At 36.3% G+C, this 24,408-nt stretch overlaps 5 protein-coding genes across 6 annotated transcripts; 1 reads left to right on the top strand and 4 right to left on the bottom strand.

The window, feature by feature from the left end:
- Positions 1 to 4,822: 4,822 nt before the first annotated feature.
- Positions 4,823 to 11,571, bottom strand: LOC105173750 (CemA-like proton extrusion protein-like protein). The gene is made up of 7 exons (XM_011095629.3): positions 10,528 to 11,571; positions 9,486 to 9,571; positions 8,282 to 8,455; positions 7,427 to 7,541; positions 6,267 to 6,364; positions 5,737 to 5,872; positions 4,823 to 5,188 (listed from the first exon to the last, which is right to left on the bottom strand). The coding sequence occupies exons 1-7, from the start codon at positions 11,146 to 11,148 to the stop codon at positions 5,120 to 5,122; spliced, it is 1,299 nt and encodes a 432-aa protein (XP_011093931.1). The 5' UTR covers positions 11,149 to 11,571; the 3' UTR covers positions 4,823 to 5,119.
- Positions 11,572 to 12,068: 497 nt separating this feature from the next.
- LOC105173749 (uncharacterized) lies at positions 12,069 to 13,947 on the top strand. The gene is made up of 3 exons (XM_011095628.3): positions 12,069 to 12,327; positions 12,427 to 12,571; positions 13,724 to 13,947. The coding sequence occupies exons 1-2, from the start codon at positions 12,166 to 12,168 to the stop codon at positions 12,568 to 12,570; spliced, it is 306 nt and encodes a 101-aa protein (XP_011093930.1). The 5' UTR covers positions 12,069 to 12,165; the 3' UTR covers position 12,571; positions 13,724 to 13,947.
- Positions 13,354 to 16,303, bottom strand: LOC105173844 (PPR superfamily protein). The gene has a single exon (XM_088875433.1). It carries the CDS (start codon positions 16,143 to 16,145, stop codon positions 14,334 to 14,336), a length of 1,812 nt encoding a protein of 603 aa, XP_088731559.1. The 5' UTR covers positions 16,146 to 16,303; the 3' UTR covers positions 13,354 to 14,333.
- A 981-nt stretch (positions 16,304 to 17,284) lies between these two features.
- Positions 17,285 to 21,013, bottom strand: LOC105173748 (organic cation/carnitine transporter 7). 2 transcript variants are annotated; one of them, XM_088875435.1, is made up of 8 exons: positions 20,823 to 21,010; positions 20,263 to 20,318; positions 19,849 to 19,960; positions 19,351 to 19,619; positions 18,973 to 19,210; positions 18,311 to 18,824; positions 18,012 to 18,214; positions 17,285 to 17,901 (listed from the first exon to the last, which is right to left on the bottom strand). In XM_088875435.1, the coding sequence occupies exons 4-8, from the start codon at positions 19,617 to 19,619 to the stop codon at positions 17,668 to 17,670; spliced, it is 1,458 nt and encodes a 485-aa protein (XP_088731561.1). In that variant the 5' UTR covers positions 19,849 to 19,960; positions 20,263 to 20,318; positions 20,823 to 21,010; the 3' UTR covers positions 17,285 to 17,667. The 2 variants fall into 2 exon arrangements, with proteins under 2 accessions (XP_088731561.1, XP_088731560.1); XM_088875434.1 differs by having other exon boundaries at positions 18,012 to 18,824; positions 20,823 to 21,013.
- Positions 21,014 to 21,289: 276 nt separating this feature from the next.
- Positions 21,290 to 24,300, bottom strand: LOC105173747 (organic cation/carnitine transporter 7). Its single transcript, XM_011095622.3, has 7 exons — positions 24,092 to 24,300; positions 23,626 to 23,709; positions 23,189 to 23,469; positions 22,756 to 22,993; positions 22,012 to 22,525; positions 21,714 to 21,916; positions 21,290 to 21,607 (listed from the first exon to the last, which is right to left on the bottom strand). Exons 3-7 carry the CDS (start codon positions 23,455 to 23,457, stop codon positions 21,383 to 21,385), a joined length of 1,449 nt encoding a protein of 482 aa, XP_011093924.1. The 5' UTR covers positions 23,458 to 23,469; positions 23,626 to 23,709; positions 24,092 to 24,300; the 3' UTR covers positions 21,290 to 21,382.
- Between the last annotated feature and the right edge of the window lie 108 nt (positions 24,301 to 24,408).

The following is a 24,408-nucleotide window of genomic DNA, read 5'->3' as shown; positions in this document are numbered from 1 at the left end:
ATTAAATGTTGGAATTAATGGACTTTTATTGGGAGCGATTAATGAACTAAGGGCTTGGGGCGATCTAAACATAAATTTAATAGGACTATTATTTATAAGGTAGACGTGTGCGTCTATTACTTTTCATGACCAACAAGTTGTTGGTTTAGTTGAAAATTTTTAATTTAAATCGAGTTTTATTGAATTCGCATCATATATATATATAGTAAGTATAATATATTTGTCGTGTAATTAGTAGACAGTTTAACGCAAATGATCTCTGTGATTGATTTGGTTCGATCAAACATGATTTTTGTTAGGATTTTTCAGTCCAATAAAAAGGGAGTTGGATGCTGAGGCGAATTTTTGTTGGTGAACAGAATTCAGAAATTCAGAATCCTACTTGTTTGGAGGGATTTAACGGTTTATTCTTGTTCGAACATGATTAATTTAACTCTTTCATTTTTTTAATATAATCTGTTTGATCTCATATATATATATATATATATATATAGAGTACTTACTGACACTAGAAATTATCTCCAACATGATTATATCATTTCTTTTTTTTAAAAAAAATAAATTGAAAAATTACTTAGTATTATATTAAAAATATTGATATTTGACTAGTAAGGAGCAAGTCGGGATAAACCAATATTAAATACAACTATAATAGATCATCAATAACTGAAACACTATTATCCGAGCGCTTTTCACTGTGTTCAATCCTATACTATACATACATATTAAAAAATTATTCACTATAGTGTTCGATACGTGTTGAATATGTGCCTCGAGCAAGGCATTCGTTTGTTCGAAATTATAAAAATGTATAAAAAAAGAAAACCACGGTGTCAAACACACCACGGATATGCCTGGTGGCGGCGTGTCCTATACGTTTGGACACTTTTAGGATTTTTTTATAATTTTAAAAGTTTTGAGCTGTATTTACAAAAAAAAAAAAAAATTTGAATTTTAACTAATTTGGATGATTAAATTTTTTTATTGCATCTAATTTAAAATAATTATCTATATTTATTTAAGCCATGTTAAGAATTTAGATATAAAACATGCTTATTTTTATATTTTATCTTGATACTTTCATAGTGCATATTTTAATTTGATGAGAAATTGAAAATATATATAATAAAAAATATATTATATATAACCGTGTCAGTGCCGTATATCCTAAAATTTTTAATTTTTCGTATTCCCATGTCCGTGTCGTATCATGTTTGTATCTCAATGTCCGTTTCCATACATCATAGGTTCAATCCTATTGGATATCAGTCATTTATTGTTGCAAGGGTGCCCTCAAAAGTTTTCTTTTGGTCGTAGGGCTGCTAACAGAGTGGTGCACATTCTGGCCCTATGGTGGTCCGTCCGCCCCGATTTTGTATCTCAAGGCTCTTACTGGCCGATGCATCTTCTACGTAATGAATAACGACTGACATTCGATAGGATTGGACCCACTGACGAGCTCTCGAAATTGCCTATGTTAATAAACGGTAAGCTAGGAAGAACACATTTTTTATGAACTATGTTAATGACAAGTTAAGATCACCAATTCCAACGGAGATCTTTTTATCACTTTGGTGTCATACTAACGAGTGATCGATATGTATCTTTTAAAAAATTCAAAAGATCGTAATTGAATTTAGGATAATTATGCTCTCCTCATCGAAAATTTAGTGTAATTACATGTAGGCCTCCTACAATTTGAAATATTACATTAATACCCCTATAGAATTTGCTTCTATATAACAAATAATTTTTTTTTGTTAGTCAAAATTCACCTAATTTACAAATATTTAAAAAAATCAGATAAAGTTCATATTTACCTCCGATTGGCTTATTACTGATTATTATAGGTCAAATTAATCTTTTTATGATCAAATTATCATTATACATCTGTACACATTAATGCGTATGAGAAGGTATATTTTCATCGTTATAAGGGTAGTTTAGTAAAAAAAAATTATTTGACCTACAATAAGTCGTAATAAGTCAATCAAGGGTAAATATTAATTTTCATGCATTTTTTTTTTGTCAATACCAACAAAGTTAGTGAATTTGACTAATGGATAGACTTATTTGTTAGACATGATGCAAACTTAAGGAAACTAGATGTAATTTTTCAAATCATATAAGATTTATACGTAATTACACCAAACTTTAAGAGATTGAACTTATAATTTAAAAATCGAATGCATAACATACACTTGCTGGTGCGACAGTACTGTGTAACATAAAAGTGGAATAGAAACCCTTCACTCACCAATCTAATCCACGCGCATTACTAGCTGCTATTGAGTTGGGTCGCGCAATTAAGATATAATAACAGATTTGGAATGTCTGCTCTCTAGCAATTAAAATTTTTAGACCAAGGCAAAAGATATTCAATGCACAAAAAATTTGTATAAAATATGTTAGGGTTTATTAGGAAGTAGAATTAGTAGACTAAGTGTGGGAATCAGCCTTTCCAAGAGCAGAATTGTAGCCTGCAAGTAGAATATGTAGTGGGCACAAATTGGGCAGTGCTAGTAGAATTTGTCACTAAGATGGAGGCTGCAAGTAATTTTGAAGCCCCCCAAAACCTAGTAATTTTCTATGGTAGTGATGGGCAGCCATTGCTACTTCTCTTCCACCACAACTTTCATGTAGCTAGACTAGGAGCCAACCTCTAAATTCTGAAAATTGCATGCTACTTCTGTTGGAGCGTGTAGTCTAGTTGTAATATTGTATTCGGGCTTAGTGATCGTAAATCCAACTATGCAAATTTGGCAAGGATTGTGCCCCCTACTCAAAAATCGGCATTCGAGGGCTTGCTGAGCGTGAATCCAACTTTATGCAGAGTTGGTGGGGTTGTGCCCCCCTCCCCCCACATGAAGATGGGGTTCAATTGGTTGACCTTTGATTTTTCTAGGGGTAAAATTTTATTTTTATAATATTGTACAGACGCTCTATATAAATAATTGATGAGTAATAATTTATTGTAATTTAGAAGAAAGTATCATGGTAAGAAACTGATCTTGAACACCCGTCGATGTAGGAGAGTTTTTGGATCCATTTCTTGTGTTTTGCAGTTATTTTCTTTTCGTATCTTTTGCACGTGATTGTAGTCCTCATCTCTCCTTATTTGTTAAAAGAATTTTAAAAAGTGAGCGATGGATTAATCACATCGGTGCGAACAAGGGTCCACAATGTACTTACTCTATTGTTCGATCATATTTTTACTTTTGCACCCAAAAAAAAAAAGAGAAAAAAGTATAATTGTTTCGACTTTAACAACGATATGTAAGTTTTAAAATTGCATATTGTCAAAAGAGGTACTTATATATTATTTATATCCACAATTCTCATATCACAGGAGAGAATAGAAATTATCACTTAATTAAAAATGATTCGTCCTTTCTAATCCAGCGAACATGCATGTATTGGGCATGCTTCACTCGCATCTATTTTTCCTCTGAGACCCCGTTCTTGAAATTGAGTGGACCACTCCAAATTTCTTGTTTCCACTCCCACCCGAGGTGGTTTGATGATATAAAAAACATTATCCGCTAAGACAAATAACGCTATAAACCCCAAGAAACTGGGAAGTCATAGAGAAAGATCCCATTCTTAACATTGTGTGAATGTGTCTGTGCATTGGAAAACACACCTGGACATAGCAAGGACCACACAGTAAATCTGCATTACAATAATTTTCTGAAACAATGACATTGATTTTTCTGTCAGAACTCAGAAAATAATGCACCACAGAGGGGCCTAAATAACTTGACAGCTTTTCCAACAGAGTGACCACAAATTTCACGTTGTCAGTGGCAAGTAATCATGTGCAGACATGACATATATTTATTATACATTCCAGACATTCAACCAGGTTTCTCAACTTTGTAAAGATGGATTTTTAAGGTATTCATACCCGAATTTATCGAATTATAGCATTTGATTCAAAATTATTACACATTATCGACTATTTATAACAACTATTGATACGTTCGACTAACAATTCCTGTTAAAATCGATCGATATTCATACATTGATTGATTATTATGGTCATAAGACGTTAACTTCACTTACTAACTTAGACTTCACATACAATTATTAAAAACTGCATAACTAAAATTAAAAATCAGATGTTGTAACCTTAATTAATTATTAAATTCAATTAAGGTTTTATTTTGGCGTTGTTCTTATTCTAAAAAGACAAAGATTTGTGCTACACCATGCCAGAAGGGAAAACAAACTCATATATCTTTGACCTATTAATTGATCCTTATAGAGTTTAATATCTATATAAATATAAATTATGTGTGAAAAGAAATACTAAAATGTGTTGATCATGGCGCATCAGCAAAATATAAGTTCACCTGATGATCCGAGTTAATTCTCAGCACAATGTAGGTCTGATTGTTGATGTTTCTACATCTGTATTTTCGCACCTGATTCATGTAAGAAAAACCCGTTGGTCGAGTTCAGTATAAAACTTGAGCTATTCCTGATTCATGGGAAGATCATCACCGAACATCATGATGAAAGTAAATAGCATTAGATAATAAACGTGTACAGTCTGCGTCGAAGCCATCGGAGCATGTGTCTCACTGCACAGCTGCTTTAATGCAAGAAGGCCCTACAAGCCTTCTTCAGACAGCAAGAAGATTAACTGAACCATACCACAATATCAAAATTTCAAGTGGTCTGAAGCATGAACCAGAATTAAGGGAATCAAGACAAACAAGCAAACGTAAATTTCACAAGTCATTTAAGGGCTCAACGGCACATGTTAAAACCAGCAGTCTCAGATGCTAGCAGTAGTAGAAAAGTTCAGTGCAAATAATAACTCAACAAATATGAGGTAGATCTTATTACCCTCTGCAAAAGTATTGTTCAAATAAGTGTTCCTAGGAAGTGAATTATATGACGGGATACGAGTTTGATGAATTCGTCCTATATTACAATAGAATGTGTGTATATGCCTGGCAACTAATAAATGATTTTGAGGTACAAATATTGGTGGAGATCAAACATATAACGGCGAGAAGAAGAAAATAATTGAAAACTGAAAATTGTTTGTATTGAATAGAGTATGAGAGTGCCAAGTGGAGATAGAAACCGTAAAGAGAAGAAGTTCTTCCTAATGTCTCTTCATTTCCCGGAAAATATTCGCCACCTTCGGGGATAGTCTTGGGAGAAACTTAAACAACTGCAGAGTGTAAAGATTTGAACAATGAGTTAGAGTGGCTTTAGCAAAGCAAGAACATGACAACTTGTAATGGAAAATTTAGGCATATGAGGAAGAACCATTCTCCCACAACCCTATTTCCTCCTTCCTTATCATTCTTGTTTTTCCTTGACCTTCTTGCAGGGAGGGGGAAGCTTATTGTGTTAAGGCATGATTACCCTGCTACCCCATTGAACTTATGCATATTACGACAAATCCCCCTCAATATTGAAAAATTTTACTGCATTAGTTGCAAACATGTTATACATTACAGATCCCGGCCAGTTGAGTTTGTAATGTGAAACATGATTGTAGTGGGTGCTATTGTAATTCTTGAAAGTCGTGAAGTTTCTGAGTTATATATCCGTACTTTAGGGGATCGCTATGGAATAATCCCCTAAAATTAGAATGAGAAAGTGCCATGGTATGCATTGTAATCCCTCTTGCTTAACTCGGGCCAACTTTGACACAATCAGCAAAAAGTTGCATTCCCCAGAAAAACGAGATGGTGCACAAGATAAACATCTTACCCACAGCTTCACACAAGCATCCATTACGACTGGGATTAGGCAGATAAATATTGTTATGGCAGACTGATCCACCTCCAGCCCATAATGCTCAACTATGATCTCTAACAATGTCTGCCAACCCGATTCAGAATGGTATCTGCAAATATTCAAAACATAAGCAAAAACTAAAGTGAAAAATATCAATGCAAAGAGAATGCTTTACTAAAAGTGAATCTATCCTGCTATTATAAAATCTAGACTAGGATTAACTGCGATATCAAAGCAGTTATTAGTAAATCATAAACTTAAATCTTTTCAGAAAACAAGTAACATAACGCTAAAGCAGCAACTATGTACCAACATCAGAAAAGTAGGTTTTTCCAATACAGGTATGCTTCTGCATAATTCAGTAAAAATTGTACACACACAGTCACATAAACTTCATATATGAATCAGTTATAGCTTTTATCTCTACTTTCAAGCATCAATCTCAAGGATCATAAGGCTGAAATGCTAAGTTTATGCAGAGAAGAGCAAAAGAAAAAAAATACCCTAGAAAAATATCAGTGATAAGTATTATAAGAAACGCCTTCCCGGTGTCTGTAATGCTATTCACGATCTTATAACCGGTAAATTTCAGCAAAGCTACCTGCATGAGTACCCAGTTGAAAAAACACAAGACATTGAGTCATTAACAAAAAATAAATATATGTACTAGAAGATATAGCAAGAGCGAGATGGTTTTTAGAAGTTAAAACACAGGGGAAAGTGAAAATTATGTTAGAATGAAGAAGAATGTTCTGCCAAAGTTAATGAAATCGACAAGAAAAACTAGAAATGTTTGCATAGTTTGGTTTGGCTTGGTGATCAGTGGCTCCATATGTTGGGGGCAGATTTCACAAACTATACAAATTCTGAGAAATTCTCTAATGAAAAAGTGAAGTGTAAATGCTCATGCAGAGAAACTGTCACTCCATCTGAATGCAAGAGCAACATGGAACAAGGTTAAGTATTCAAATTTGGCGATCAACGTTATATATTAGTTCTTTTATCAACCAAAGAATATTGTGCCAGCCTGCCATTGTTTTTTATTAAACTAACATGACCAGTCTTCAAATTTTCCTATATAGATCCAGTTTTTGCAACAATACAGCATGAATTAATATTGGAGAAACGCGGTATATGTTTGAAAAAGTTACTCAAAGACAGCTAGTAGCTGAATCAGGACTTTAGCGTTCATGCGATGCAAGTGAAATGCAAACTGGAAGAGAAAGAAACTGAGACCTAATTTTGTAGCTTCCTGCAAATGTCAAGCACCAATCTTTGTACTCCATCTTAATCTAATGCGGAAATATTTGACACGGCACTCAAGTAGCTCTCTTGAAGCCATTCATCTATGTCTTTGGTTGATTCTTCATACTTCTTCCTTACAGTAAACTATCTAGAATCACCTTCAAAGTTCTTTATTTTTGCTCTATCCAGTGTAACTGAAGCAACTGGAAGTCTTAAGTTCGTAATTTGGATATTATGATAAGTAACTATTTCGTTCATTGTTTTAACATGACCGAGGTAATTGTTTTTGGCAATGATAACAGAGAAAGATGCAAATAAAGAGAAACAGTAAAATCATACTATGTATTGAAGAAATAAAGAAAAGAAAACTTGTGATAGAAGTGAAAAGAAGAAAGCAGATTATTTAATGACAACTCACTTGACCCTGATAGAAGTATAGAAGAAGAAACAATGAGATCCCAAACACCACATCCGACCAGATGTTAGCAAATGCTTTTCGGTTCTCTAATCTCCATTCATCTCGCATCTCTAACCTGTCAAGGAAAAAAGAAAATATACGATGTTGTGCCATGAGCCACCAGGATAACAGTGCCAAAATGAGTAGGTGATACAAATGTATGTAGACAAATTTCGGTTAGAGAAATTGAACTTAAGCGCCTATTACATAAATAATTAAAAATGTTTGTGTTGTACCGATTATTATTAAAAAGTAACTGTTGTACAAATCATAGTGCCATTAAAGTACAATATGAATTTTCAAAAGCCTGTCAATTTTTTTTTTTTTTTTTTTTTGTCCTTTTAGCCCATTAGATGGAAGTTATTACAAATGCAAAAATCATTTACATGAGTATTCCAAAGCTAAATTCTGATCACATGCAGCAAACAAATCTATAACTTAAAATGATAAATAAGTAGAACAATCTGGAACACCTGTTTCATCAAGAACCACCCTTTTTTGGAGTCACACAAAGTTTTCAATATAAAATCTCAGGTGGATTTAGTGGAGTGAAGATTATGAGAATATGTAGGATGAAGACACAACATCTAATCAAAACTAGAAAATTAACAGTACAATTTTGGGAAAAAGTTTTCACGTAATAGCATTTCCAATTCCTTTCAGAATGAGTAGTGTATTCAAGCAGAGTAAGAGCTTCCTGATCTTCTGGAAAGAATCTGGCAATTTCTTCATTACTCGTGATATTTTATCTTGTTAACTAAGTAAAGTTAACTTCCTTCTTCAATGAAAAACCTAAGAATGAGTGAGAAGACTTACGCTCTATGCCGTAACTCCAAGTAAAGCTCCTCATCAGAAAGAGGAGGAGATTTACCAATCTCTACTTCAAGCCGATATCGCGCTTTCTCAAGATTTAGAGCCTTGACTATTTGAAGCTTTTGATTCTTCCTAATATCAAGCATCTTAGCAGCAAGTGGTACTGTCTTGACATATCTGTTCAAGATAACTTAGTACTTGATCAAGTGCATCCATAAAACTAATAATATAGAATGTCAGCAAACATGGCCACTGCTGCAGATTGCACTTTATGTAGCTACAATGAGACACTGGAGTTTGCAATATTCATATCAGCTACTGATGAAGAAGTAGGGATTTATACTTTGTTTCAAGTATACAAGTTAAAGAGAGATTTTGATTACTTGTGGTTGATCTTCTAATATTTTAATTTTCCTGAGTTCACTTCATCTCTGAATTTGAGCTCAGGTGTGGCTGACATTTTGATGCAAACTTGTACGTGATACTCATGAGTCATAACCAAGTTCATATAAATCAGGGTATAAATCTGACAGGTGATAACAAGAAAATGGAGCAAGGGCCAGTTGGACAGAGTATTGTACCGAGGTTACTTGTAAGTCGATAGTGACGGTAATAAATGCAAGAATTCTCGAGTTCCAAAAGATTCTCTCTGACCTAAAATTTGATCTGGAAGTAACTAATATAACTAATAAGTTGGAAATACTATGAGCAACAGCAGCAGCATATTAATGTTACTTAGACTGACATGCGCAGCATATGGCACCCAAGCAGTCTGGTAAATGGCAATGAAGCAATACTATCATATACGCTTATCCAGGGGTTGAGTTACAAGTTAGAAACTAAGATCATTGGCTGTTTCTTTGATACAGAAGAGAACTCTTTGTATGGACTGGCTACAATAAGAGATAGTATCTTTCTTTTCAATGAAGACCTAACACATATGGGTCAGTAAGAACCTCCTTGTTAACCATTGATCGCACTAAATTCACCAAAACTAGTAAACTACATGTACTAGGTCATTTCTTGCTATGGAATAGATGAGGATAGACAAATGGTGATTATCTCTTCAACTATCACCTCTCTTATAATCCTTACATCTGAAGTGAAAATAAAGAAGAATAATCACTTTCTACAAGAATTAGGAAAGCTAGCTCATATCATTAATCCAAAGATGAGAACTCTTTATGCATTGTAGGGTAATATTTACCTGTCCAGAAAAGGCATAAGAACATAGTCATGAACCAAGAAGTCCAAAGCCCATGGAACAATAATCAGTACTGCCAAAAATTTAGCCTGAAATAAGAAAGGTTGTAATGAATTTGAGCACATAAGACTCTAATCAGAAAATGGAAAATTATATCATTGACAACTCATACTTGAGGAACAATAATCACTACCACTTCATATGATATCTACGACGCTAAAGGCTTGAACCAACAACCACACAGACAACAAGAGATAGTGCATGCGTGCTCTATCATGATCTAATTGTGAACAACTCATTCAGGGAAAGATAAAGCTGCTTATATATATTGCAAAGAAAGAAGGTATAAGCAACAGAAAGTAAGTAATCTTGAGGCTCAATAGAGCAATTCATTCCTTTTCAGTAAGATACATAGACCGATATTAATCATCTTGTTTTTTTTTCAAAAGATATTCAAATTTACACTTCTATACTTCAAAACAAGTTTTCATCTAGGAGTGTGCTTAACAGAAATGATTGTAGAAGTGCATCTGCAACATTGGCCTAACTGTACATAATACATTTAAGCTTGAAGCTGTTTCTTCAAACTTGGCCTTCTGAAATAATTTATGAGTTCTATCCAAAACTTTAATATATGAATGGAAGATGATATTAACCTTATATTTATCCATATTATGGGCATAGAATTCATGTACAAAATTTGGGGAGCATGGTTGGTGCTTTACATAATATCCGTTTTGCTCAAATCTACTCTCTTCTACTTGGAATAGTTCTGTTGTTACAGTTTAATTTACTAAATACAATGTACATGACCAGCACACCAAATTTTTTAGATTAATAATGTCGTCGTGGGAGCTGGAGACTAAATTATTACTTCGCATAACTAATATATAGACAGTTCAAAGTAAAATGCACTACAAAATGCAACAGAGAATTAACATAATTAGGTACACTTTTTAAGGATGTCATGCGGCCATAAAAGTACGAGTAAAATTGATATGGTTTTTGCTTGATGTGAACAAATTAAACTCTTCAAAATCCTTACCGAATTGAATGAGGCATAACGGAAGACTCGATCTTCATACAGAATATCATCTTCTTCTCTGCCTAGGACCAAGTCCCTCACAGACTTAACCAATCCTCCCCCAGAAAATAATTCAGTAATCTCTTCCCCTACATCATTTCCCGGTTTCCCAGCGGAGCCGTTCGAATTTTCAAACCACGATGCACCATTACCAACATCATCAGTAGTTTCATCCACTAGCCAGTCCTCCCACCTCCTACTCTCTTCATTCTTTACATCTTCTTGTGCTTCCCTCAATTCTACAATTGCCTCAGCTCGTCTTTTCCACACCTCGAACTTCTCATTCTCAGATAACTCATCATCACTAGAGCTCTCCTCTGATTCCAATGCGTCGAGCACATACTCATCCTTCAAACCAAGCCAATTGCCTTCTTCATCGAAAAAGAACCTCTGCCACCAACTTCTCCTCTTTGAGTGTCTTTTCTTGGCATTTGGAACCAGCCCAAGAGATTTTCTCCTCCCACAACACAACTGAACCACAGCACACGGTGCATTGCAAGACGAAAAGGAATTATCGGAGCTACTTTTCTTGGATAAGACTAGATTTTGACATAAGACCATTGAAGTGCTCATGAAGAACATGTGAAAACTTCCACATTTTTCAGCCTCATAAAGCAGTAAAGAGGCAATCTTGCTCAAAGAAGCTCAACAAACGGGAAAATGTAAACATTGAAGCAATCAAAGAAGCAAAACCCACAAATGCATCATCTCATCATCATCATATCCAACAGAATTCAGAATTTTGTAATCCACAAGAAATAGAAAGTGAATGTCTATACACAGAAAAGGATAAAGAACTCAAGAAAAATGTAGAAAGCTGACCCCTGTGATCGTGGAACTGAAAATTACAATACTTGATAAAGAACAAAAAATCTCTTGTGGGTTTATCTAAAGGGATGGAAGGAGCCAAGCGGGAGAGGATAACGGTTTTGGTTCCATTCTCTCCCTCTTCAGATAAAACCTCTTCCCACTGTTGCCATTTTACCTGTCCAAACGAGCCTTTGTTGGAGTGGTGTTTTCTGTAATTTATGGCAAATTGCGGGTACTAAAATTCCGTATGATATCATCTCGGCCCAATAATAGCCCATAATACCATCAATTCAAAAGTTCATCTAAGCCCACTCATAGCCCATACTCCATTCAATCATAAAATTAAAAATTGATCAAATTATTCGATATTCTTTTGAAATCGATCGATAAAAAAATATTTAAATTTAATTTCTTAATTTAATTAATATAAAAAGAATAAAATATACTTGAAAATATTCGACTATTCAAACTTTAATTATATTCGATTCAATTAAAATTTATTTGAATATAATTAAGTTAAATTTAAATATAATTTTTCAAATTAATATTAATTTAAATAAATTGTAAATGTATTCGATTCGATTCCACGTGATCTGATTAGATTATGTCCAATCAAAAGTAATACTGGGCCCTGTAACAGCCCTTATCCGCTTGAATCCAGGCTCAGTTTACTTAAAGCCTAACTGAGAGCTCACAACGATCATACGACGTCGTGAAGCACGAACGAGGGTTTATCTGGGGTTGAATATTTTGGTTTCGGTTTTGAAGAGAAGAATCGTCGGAATCAGGATGAAGCCGGTGGTGGGCATGGTGGTTTCGAACAAAATGCAGAAGTCGGTGGTGGTGGCAGTGGACCGCCTCTTCCACCACAAGCTCTACAACCGTTATGTCAAGCGCACCTCCAAGTTTATGGCTCACGACGAGCGTAATGAGTGTAATATCGGCGATCGCGTCCGTATTCTTCGATTTCTCACTTCCACGCATTCATATGTGTGTGTGTCTGTGTATGAAGAGATGATTGGGAGATCTTTTTTCCGGTTTCTTTTGCAGGTAAGGTTGGATCCTTCGCGGCCGCTGAGCAAGCGCAAGCACTGGGTTGTCGCGGAAATCCTTAAGAAAGCGAGGATATATGTCCCACCGTCTCTCCAGAAGGATGTTTCTCCCGCTGATGATTCAAGCAGCCAGGCTTCATGAGGTGATTATGGATTTTATACTATTGATTTTGTTCTGTTTTTTAATTGTTCAGGTAAATCTTGTACTACGAAGAATCTGTGTGGAGGAGTATTAGTGTTGTTTGTGTATTTGATTGGCGATGCTGCAAGCGTTGGAATTCTTGGCTGAGCTAATTATTAGTGACAATATTCATGAATGCATGAAAATGCAGCTCAGATTGTTGTTCAGTTATTGAAATATTGAAGAGGTGTAAAGCTAAGACTTATTGATATGAATTGAAAATCACATACCTAAGAGTTTGTATTTCCACATGGTGGTGAGTTGGTTGTAATAAATCAATGTTGTTTTACGCCCCAAAAAAAGCACATGACCTACAAGGTGTTGCTGTTATATGCTTGCGCCCTGTGTGCGAAACTTGTCATTTTTTCCTGACATAGTTTTCATGGTTCTGGTTTTTATAGTAGGGTATTAAATTGCAGAGTCTGGTGGTCTAGGATTCTCACATGACTAGGGAGCACATACTCTGACTTGAGCTCAATGTATCAGTGCCTGACATGGGTTGGGCTAACACTAATAAACTGGTAATGCATGTATGCAATGCTTCACACCATATGAGGGGTAAATATCTAACTGAATCGTTACAGTAATTATAGAGAAGTAGTGTGATTAGCAATGTGCTGCTTCACTACGGTCTGCTCTATTTCCTAAAATTACATGGAACTACTTATCAATCAGAAGTAGTGTGATTATCAATGTGCTGGACTGAAAGATTATCTTATTCTTGATTCTAAAGTACAGAAGCAATAAGAGAAGTTTAATGCACAAAGTATACCTTATCAAGTGTAGTTCAGGTTCTGGTATGAACCCTCTCAAAGTCAATGTTCGTGTAAAAGGTTGGAAGTCAATCAGTAGTTGAATTAAATTCTGATAAAATGGTAAGATAACTAATGCTATGTAGGATCTCTGAGAATTTTTTCAACTTTTTTAAGGAGCAGCAATCTAGTTTCTACATGAGGATGAAGCTGGAACTTTGTATTTTGTTCTTCTGAAGGAGTTCACCCCTTCTTAGATATTTTTGTGTAATCTGTGACTGCTCATCATTGCTTTCTATGGTCTCATGAGATCGGAAGGCGGCATTAAGTTGATATAAACTAATAGCTTTGTTTGTCTCCAGGTGGAGGTGACTATGCAGTTTCTCCCAAGCCAATCCAAGCCCAATCGCATGGAGATGGATACTTATTTCAATTCCAATCTAAGGATACCTTCCCCATGTGTAGTAGGACCGTCATGTCTAGTAGTAAACTTTTCAAGCTTTACCTGATGTTATTGCCAGGGAAAGTGTATGAGAAATTACGAATTTATGGCTTAAATGAAGCTCAGGAGATTTTTTCTATCCAACAGTTACACTCAGGATTACCAACTATGGTTTCATCATAGTAAGTTAAAACATGGTATTTGCTGGATTGTGTGATACCTTCTAGTAGGACAATTCAACGCCTCAAACCAACTCATATACTAGTCATAGAACTTGATCAGATGCATTCTGCTGCACGGGTACAGGTCCTCCACTTTGTGCTGTTTGATCCACTTTCTCTTTTAGCACAATATTAAGGCCATAAGAAGTGGTTCTCATAAAGACAGATTAACCTTAGATCCTCTTTTCAATCAAGTTCCATATGCAGGTCACTTTTTCATATTACTATGACCACAGGAGATTGCCATGAGAACCCAATTGAAGCATTTCTCTTTCTGATTTGGCTATGTTACAAGCTCTCGTTGTACAGCTAAATTGTGCTGAAACTATGGTTCTTCTTTAAGTTTCTTTCCTTCATGTACCTCCTAACTTCTTCCACCCCCGGCCAGTTTTCAGATTCGGCGTATACCATGCTTAGCAAAGTATGATTGGCAGCATTCTTAGGTTCAATTCTGATGAGTATATGTGCTAGTGATTCTGCTATATCCAATCTTCCGTGGAGCTTACTGGCAGAAACTAAAGAACTCAAAATTCTGGGGCTTGGTTTCATTGGCATTCTACACACAACATCATATGCGGCTTGGACCTTGCCTGCCCTGCCAAGAAGGTCAATATAGCAAGCATAGTGTTCTATGGTCAAAGGCACATTTATATCTCTCAGTGCTCGATCAAAAAGCTCTTGCCCCTCTTCCACAAGGCCAGCATGGTTGCAGGTCGATAACACTGCAAGATATAAAAGTCCATCAGCCTTCAATGCACTGCCTTGCATTTCATCAAAGAGCCGCAAAGCTTCCTCTGCGTACCCATAGAGTCCATATGCGCTAATAAGAGCACTCCAAGAAATGCAATCCCTAGTCATCATTTCATTGAACACTTGAACAGAATCTCCAAGGCTACCACACTTTGAATACATATCAATAAGGGCATTTTGAATGTATATGTCGGTTCCAAAGCTCAGTTTCAAAGAGTAGCCATGCACTCCACAGCCATCAATCAGAGATAACATATTAGTACATGCAGAAATCATTGCCAAGATAGTAACAGTATTTGGTAGAATTCCCTCCATCTGCATTTCATTAAATAGCCTCATAGCTTCTCTCGCACAGTCTTTACTCCGAGAATAGCCTGCAATCATAGAACTCCACATAACAATCTCCTTCTTCACAGACCTGTCAAATATAAGCCTCGCAGTCTGCAATGCTCCCCCACATTCACAATACATATGCAGAAGTGCTGATGAGAACTGAGCATCCAAATCATAACCATGCCTGATAGCATAAGCATGAATCTCTTTCCCTCGTTTTACTGACCGTAACTCACCACAAGCTGGTAAAACACTGATCAGTGTCACTCTGTTGGGCTTAACACCTTCACACTGCATCGCACGTAAGCAAGCAAATGCTCTAACATGATCATGACACTCTATGCATCCAGAGATCATAGCAGTCCATGATACCTCATTTTTCTCCATGATCCGATCAAAAACACGAGATGCCATATTTGGATTGTCAAACTTCCAGTAAAAATCCACTAATGCTGTGGCCACAAAAGACGAATACTCCATCCTCTCGTCAAGGAAAACAAGAGCATGTATCGCTCTTCCTAATCCCCAATTCCCACACTTAACGCACGTAGAAAGACAACTGGCAACTATCTCAGGCTTGGGCACGAAACCATGTGCATACATATCCCTGAACATCTTCAGTGCTTCCAAGAGACACCCATTTTGAGTATAGCAGTTTATCATGGAACTCCAAGAAACGGTGTCCCAACTAGGCATTTCATCGAACACTTTCAGGGCACTCTTTGTGTCCCAGAACTTTGCGTACATTGACAGGAGGGAATTGGATATAGTAAATTCATCGAACCCATTCTTGATCACATTGCAGTGAATCTGCAAGCCCAGAATTTGTTGGGACTGAGAAAGAGCACAAGCTTTAGCAATTGATGGAACAATGAAGGCTGTTTCTGCGTGTAACTGGAAGGGGTGGACATATTGTACGTAGAAGGCAAGGGCTTGCTCATACAATCCTTGGGAGACCAGACGTTTAACGTCGGAGTTGAGGAATGGTATGGCGCTTGGAGAAGTTGATAAACAACGTTTTATTAGTAGATGATGCATTCAACATGCATCTCATTAACTTTCTTCTATTTGGTAGAGAGTTTGGGTATGTTTCTTAAGAATTATCGACCAATTGATTCAGTCTTGGCATAACTATCGCCGTTGAAGTAAAATTATGAAAACTATAAGGATCAGAAATTACAAACAAAAGTTGTTATGGTATTAAGTATTGTTAAATTAATTACATATATAAAACTAAAAAATAAGCGTCATAAAATGTACAACACCAAAATTGTCTTTATTTCTCAAATAAGTAAGAATTCAGTAATTACATAATTGTTTAGGAGTGTGGGTGCTGTAATAATGACAAGAGTCTCTTTAGGATGTTTAGTAAATTCATAAAATGCTTTCATGCCTATGATAAAGCTTGATGCCATCAACCAATTTCATGTTAAATTCATACAACAAATTACTTAATATTATCCCAACAATTTTAAGTACACACAAACATTCTCACATTAATTTTCTTTCTATCAAATCCATATTTCCAACACTCCAAATAATCAAAATAATTTACAAAACAACTAATGCATTATTGAATTTCAGAGTATTTTAAAGAGAATTTTTTTTTTTAAAAAAAAAAAAGGAAAAAGCCACCACTATATTTGGGTCCATGTTGGGGCTATTTCTGAAAATTATATCTCACAAAAATTATTTTAGCCTATTTCAACTCTTGGAATTTATTTGAAGTTCAGCGTTCACACTTTTTTGTCTCACTTTTTTTCGTATTTTGACCAACACAAAAGGTACTTCGGATTACACAATAATATAAATATTATAATAATCTTATGATATTCTATGACATACAATAATATGTTATCAAATGCCATAAAATAGTATTAAAGATTTTGTTATATAATACAATAAATTATAAAAAAGTTACAAATACTATGTCAATTCTAATTTCTGTTTAATATTGGTTTTACATAATAATATAAAAGTACTAGAAATAATCTTATGTAATATTAAGTATTTTAATATATAATATGATATACTATAAAATGTCTTGTGGGGGTGGGGGGAGGCTTCCTCACAAGCAGGAGTGCAAATGAGTCGAGCTCAACCAAAATATCAAGCTCGAGCTCAAGCCCATTGCTCATATATTTTTTTAAAAATATTTATTTTTTAGTAAGAATATATTATTATTAATATATAATATTAAATAATAATGATAAAGAAATCAAGTGACAATCTTGATCCTATTCAAACTGCGGGACATAACCTCCTAAAGTAAAGTCCGGCGCATTCCTAATGCCCGACAACTTGGAAATGCTACCAGCTCTTCACAAGAAGCTTGTTCTGTTGTCATCACATCTCTATTAGCAAATGAATTCGCCTACTCGCCTATCCCTTGCATGCCTTCAGTGGCAATACTCATTACCCAAAGTGGCTCTACTTATTAACACCAATGAACGCACAACTTTCATGAACAGCAGAAGATGAAAAGTAGTTGTTGTCATTTGAGTTCTGTTTCTCCTTTTGCAAACTGCTGGAGTGAAATCTGTGCAACAATGGTATGATCTTACGGGTCATCAGCCGCCAGAGCGTCAGCCAAATTCCTACCTTTTGTCTCAAATGGGGAGAGCAATACACAGAGTGCAGAGAGAATTATCGTAACCTGGAACAGAATAACGGCATATGCCTGCTGACAGTCATTCACCAACCCAACGGCTACAAGAGGGCATATCATGCCGCCTATTCTCCCAATAGCAGTTGCTATTCCAACACCAGTTGCTCTTATATTAGTTGGATATACCTGTTGCATAAGGACAGATGAGAGCATAATACCACATTGTATGTCATAGTTCAAGAAAAGATCTTTCTTGATATGTCAAAGCAGGTTTATCTTTTCACCATATTAAGTACCTCTGGGCAATAGATGCAGGCAACAACAAAAGTTGCTGAAATGAACGTACGAGCTCCGAACAATAAAGTTGTGGTCAAAATCTCATTCTGATGGGCCAACAGTGGAAGAAGTAGCAATGAAGCTAACACAAACATGATTACCATGGAAAACTTCCGACCCACTCTGTCCACGATGAAGGCTGATAAGATCAGGCCAGGAACCTCTGAAAGAAAAGTTGGAGTCAGCTTTAACCAAAAAAATTCTAAGAAAACAAGCAATAATACCATCAAACTTTTTATTCCACCCATTTCACCATTACCTGCCAAGCTGGTAATGAATACATCTATATAGAGGCTTGCATTTTGGCTTTTCCCTGAATGCAATTTGATTGAGTTACATTTACTTTGATCACTGCTCAGTTCAGAAGTAAGCAAAATAACGCCATAATATGCAAATGTGTTTCCGAAGTATAATAACCACAGAAGAAGGTTTGTTCTGATCAATTTTGAAGAAAAAAGTATAGACAGTGATGAGGAATTTGCTTTGTACTTATACAGTTCATCTACTCTTGGTGAGAGCAAATGGGTGCTCTCTGATGCTGTAGACTCGTTCATTTGATCCTGCTCTTGATCAGAAACAAGCTTTCCAGCTCGGAGTGCTGTTCCATTAAGCAATGCTGCTTTTCTCAGAATATTATTAGCCTCATTAGTTCTTCCTTTCATGCACAGAAACCTTGGAGACTCTGGTGCCAGACAATATAAGAGTAGTACAATGAAAGAGGGTCCTGAAGAAAGCGCAACTAACCATCTCCATCCAAAACTGGGCATAATAATCTGTGAAAAGAAACAGCAAAAGGCTGAGGTTCCCAGAAAGACGAAGCTGTACTTAAAAAGTGGAATCACAAGTCTAATCATCTAATCGATAGTCACCAAGTCCAATCATTTACTCGATATATATGAAGGACATAGCATAAGAACAGACCCACGCAAGACCAGCCTCAAATATTGTTCCGAGTGTCCAAAAACTTGAAAAGACAATCATCCAGGCACCTCTACTTGGTGTTGGTACAAATTCTAGAAACCACGAGGTATATATATGCATACCACCAAGACCAACTCCGGTTATGCATCGAAGTAGTAATAATGATATGTAATTTGGTGAAGCAGCACTTAAAAGCCCGGCAATAGCTGTAATACTAGCCACGCCTAGGAAGCCCTTCCTAAGAAGAAGGAAAACAAGACAAAAACATATTTTGGTCAGTTAAGATGAACACAGATCAGAATATAATTAAACAAACCTCACAAACAGTAAAGAATAGGTTAAACAAGATTTCAGGACGAGGGGATCTGAGCACCCTACTTTCGTCCATAATTATCAGATACGACACCCCAAAAATAAGCTCCGACCAACATGCCAAAGAAGACCACAGTTGATATCGAGCTCTTCTGACCAGAAGATAGATGCCACTCAGATTGAACTGCTGATCCGACAAATGAAAGAATCATCATCTCCATAGCTTCAGCAACCCAACCCAGTCCTCCATAAGCAAGCAAAAGACCTTGGTATTTACCAAATCCAACAGTAGTGAGTGCTTCATCTAATGTGTACACCGTGTCAGAATCTCCCATCTAGACAGTCAAAAGAAGTGCATATCAGAAACTTGTGTATGGATCGAATATTCCAATACAAACTAAGTAATTTTTAGGCATTAGGAAGTGAAACAGCTCATATTTCCTTGCGACTTGTGCTGTATATTTTAGGCAGCCAATTCTTCCACCAATATAAACTAATCTAGTAAAGGAGTATCAGAGAAGAGCAAAAATTACTGAGAAGCCAGTACAGAGTTTCACAACTCACCTTAACCGAAACGAATGTTATTTGTTAACTTTTCCTTTTCTTCAACTGCAAACTGCAAATTCTGGAAGCACCACTCTTAGCATGTTCTCCACTAATTCCCATAATCTTAGAGCTGCAAAAAGAACTCAGTTGGTTACAAAGACAACTCAAGCGACATGCACCTGCAAGTGTCAGAAGTGCCTGTATTGTATGTATATGTGCACATCCCTCCTATTTAGCAGTGGCAAATAAGTGTAGCAACATATATAAATATTTCTCCGTTGGTACCATTAGTCTACTCTTGAATACCATCTTCGAAGACAAAACTGAAATCACTCGGTAAATTCAAGAACTTCAAATTCCACATAAAAATTTGATTTTTACTCAGCATCATAACAGAACGTGAAGAAATACAAGGCTAATAGCAAATCTAACCATTGGGTTTGTGCTGTCAATAGAGTATGTGCCTCTTCTATCAAGCACTTGAATACCTGAAACGATCATGGACATCATCAAACAAACAATCACTAACCAGAAAAAGAAAGTAAAAAAGAAACATGAGAACAATGCTTATAAATAAGATAAAAAGAACTCAAGAAAGAATGATATTCAAGAAAGCAAATGCACTGTCTTATATATCGAAATTCGAAAAACAGAGTGATAATGCATCACAGCAAAATATCCCCATCCTACAGCATAGTTTCACCATTGTCATCACTATATATGCAAGAAATCATTTCTACAAGTACCATAACAGAATATTGACATTTTCTCCTAAAACCCATCAATCATTCCACCCCAAACAGCAAAATCAAGCAGCATATGGGATTCAGTGACTGAATAGACAAGGAAATTAACACTAAATCTGCTATTAACAAGTGTTCTTGGAACATCACGAGCTTTTCAAGGACTCCAAGTCCAAGAACCTCCTAAAAGCTAGGCGTGATTAACCACACACAGAACAGACGATAGACGAAAATGTTTGCGGTTCTCACCAAAAGGGTATTGCATTTGGATGCTGCGGCCGTTGACGTTGGAGGGGAAGAGCGTCAGCTAAACTGAATTGCAGTAGTTATACTAAATCAAAAACAAAAAAAAAAAAATTGCAGCATTTATATTTGGGTTCCATGGATTCGCCTCCTGTTCATTTTCCTACAGTATGTCCCAAGTATTGAAATATTGTCAGTGCGTGTTAAACTGAAACTCTGTCCTGTTAAAATTTGAGAGAATTGTAGGGATTTTTGTGGCCTATCCGCAGTCCTTATTTGTAATTATACAATTGAGTAATTCAATTAACTTAATTAAAATCAATAATAACTGTATTCTTTTTGTACTTTAAAAAATTATTGTAATTATCATTAAAAATTTAAGAAAAAAAAAAGATTGCAAAGAGAAGAAAATAACAACATAAATTACATCACTACCCCACAAACACTAAACTACCAACTCATTACAAGAATGGTAAACGTGAGACTACGAAAATCAACCTTAAAACAGGTAATTAGATGAACATAAATCCAAGATTGTATGAATAAGAAGTGATTGTGCATTACTACTACTTAGTAACAGTGTCTGTGAGTGGTGTTCCCTTGGTCTCAAAAGGGAACAACAGCACACAGAGTCCAGAAATAAGTATAACAATTCCAAACAAAACAACTGCAAGTGTTTGATGGCATCCTCTCACTAATCCTACTGCCACCAGAGGGCATATCATTCCACCAATTCTTCCCACTGAGGTTGCAAGTCCAGACCCCGTGGCCCTTATAGAAGTTGGATAAACCTGTTAAGTTGAGAAAAAGCCAGACTTAAAAGCTAAATTTGACGGTCGAGAAAAACGAAAATGTGTCGTAGTAGAGTTGGATATGAGAGACATGAGATTCTTCTACCTCCTTTGCGTACGTGGTCAAGGTGGAAAATGCAGCAAAGAGTAACATGCGTGCGCAGAACAACAATGCCGTAGTCACAACCTCGTTTTGGTGGAAAGACAGTGGCAGCATTAAGATGAAAGCTAACATTGTCAGGATTCCCATGGTGAGCTTGCGGCCTACTCTCTCCACGAAAACGGTTGCTATGATCAGCCCTGGAATTTCTGCACAGAGATAAAAGGTGCAGTTGGGAACTTCTGTTAATCTTTTGGCTCAAACCGGTTTGGAATATGGAGAGGGAGAGGAAGAGCAACGTTACCTGCTGAAGAAGTGATCAAAACATTACGATAGAGGCTTGTATCATGACCATTTCTGAGAAGGATATTTAATGAGCGACAATCATTTGGTTCACTGCTCACGGCCGAGATCATCAGTACAACACCGTAAAATGCAAATGTGAATCCAAAATGCAAAAGCAGCAATAGAAGGGTAGTTCCCAGTAAATCCGAGGAGAACAGTTCAAACAAGTTCTTGGCGCTTGTTTGCAGACTGTTTGTCTTCTTTTGGGTTAAGGAAAGAAGATGAGTTTCTGTCAAAGGAGAATTTTCTTCATCCAGATGCTTTGTTTGGTCGGATACAAGAGTGCCAGCAGGGAGTTTTTTTCGGTTCATTAGAGCTACTTTCTTCAAAATGTCGATTGCTTCGTTAATTCTACCTTCCGCAAAAAGGTATCTCGGAGATTCTGGCACAAAAACGGAGAATATCAACACCAACAAAGCTGGTAAAGCAGACAAACCAAGTAGCCACCTCCAGCCCAATGTTGGCATTATAATCTGCACCGTGACTCATAGAATGTCATTACGAGAAACAAACTACAACGGGTCACATAACATGAGCTGAATTCAAGATATCATGTCATTACACATTAGATTAGTGTAATGCGTGCAGCAAAACCAGATGGTAGAAATTGATCTTTCAGAGACCATCCAGGAAAAGGATTCACAAAACTCTTCACCAACAAGAAAAATAGAAATAAGCTAACGATAAATTTAACTAAACTTACCCATGCAAGTGAAGCCTCAAATAGTTCTCCAAGTATCCAGAAAACTAATATGCTAAGCGTCCAAGCACCTCTGTTAGAGCTCGGGACGAACTCCAGAAACCAAGAGGCAAATACATGCCCACCGGCCACACCAAATCCAAGAATACAACGAAGTAAGACGAGTGACTTGTAACCTGGAGAAAACGCACTTAAAAGTCCACCTCCAGCTATTACTAAAACTATACCTTGCATTCCTATCCTGTGGAGTTAAAGCAAAAATCATGTTTTCGGCCAATTAAACAATACATGCAGAACATTGAAATTAGACTAAGCGCACGTGCAGCCCCTGAGGTTTGTCTCAATATCAAAATCCTGTTTCCGTTATGGACTAATGTAATGTTGAGAAATTTAAGCGATGATTCCAGACTAATTTGAGCAGAACTGTTGTTGTTACCTTCTCCCATAGGCATCCGATACGAAGCCCCAGAAAAGTGCTCCAACAAGCATTCCACCAAAAACGGCAGTCGACAAAAGGCTCTCTTCGGTGGGAGAAAGTGACCACTCGGACTTGACTGCCGGCCCAATAAAGGAGAGCAGATTCATTTCCATTGCTTCTGAAAACCAACTGATTCCAGCAAAAACTAGAGCAAGAGCTTGGAAAGTCCCAAACCCCACAGTCGAAAGTGCTTCATCTAGTGTGTATCCGAGGCTCGGATCCCCCATATTAACAATCAACTGTAAACAAACCTTAGTTAAATCATTTTGATTGCAGTAACTGAAGTTCATGTCTAATTCCAGTTTAATTGTTCAGCACTCAAAACTGAAAGACAAATAACATCAACGGGATCGAAAAAACACATGAAATGTGTAAAACAAACAAGATTATTATACCTTGAGGATGACAAATTCTGTATCTTACTTGTGAAGGATCCTCAAAGAGTATTGCTTTCACCAAGACACTAGCCCTTCATACAACTGCAGATTTACAGAACATTGAACAACTGATTAACGTACGAAAATCAAACGAGTTGAAGCGTTCTTATGTTCATTATCAGTATCAATGGATTGGTCTCTACTTAGAAAATAATTGAGCTGCATAACAAAATTCTAAGGAACTAATTCCTTGAACATGGGTTTTTTACTTTCTAAATTCAGCCTCACCAACAGGCCTAGACCTTGAATCAAGAATCAGTTCACAGCCAAAATCAAGAAGAGAGTTGGATCTATAGTTGCTTGAGGATCATTTCAGAGGGAATGGAAGGGAACTCAGAGCACAAATTCAACAGAAAGGAGTTGAATAATTCAATTACGTAAGAGGCAGAGCAAGAAAACCAAGAGACTAAACAAGAAAACTTACCATCGACATTGTGTTCCTCCTCATCTCCAAGAATCCTACCACGGAACTGCCCTTCAATATCATCAATCTCTCTCTCTCCCTCTCACACATACACACACACACGGGGAGACTGAAATTCACTGTCAACTACACACTGACCTGTAAACAGCAAAGAGACAAGGCATCAGGTAAACTCTACATGGTGGGGGACCAAATAAAAGTTTGTGTTTTAGTACACTTGATGTTTATGTACATGTATTCTCAGTTTCAACTTTCAAGATCACTCTCTTATTATAAAAAATAAAAAATTAATTAATTAATTAATTATTCACTGTACT

The sequence above is a fragment of the Sesamum indicum genome, linkage group LG11 (assembly GCF_026168435.1).
Source record: "Sesamum indicum cultivar Baizhima isolate 11 linkage group LG11, ASM2616843v1, whole genome shotgun sequence".
Taxonomy (NCBI): domain Eukaryota; kingdom Viridiplantae; phylum Streptophyta; class Magnoliopsida; order Lamiales; family Pedaliaceae; genus Sesamum; species Sesamum indicum.
The sequence above is the reverse complement of the archived record's forward strand: the minus strand, read 5'-3'. Positions and strand labels throughout refer to the sequence as shown.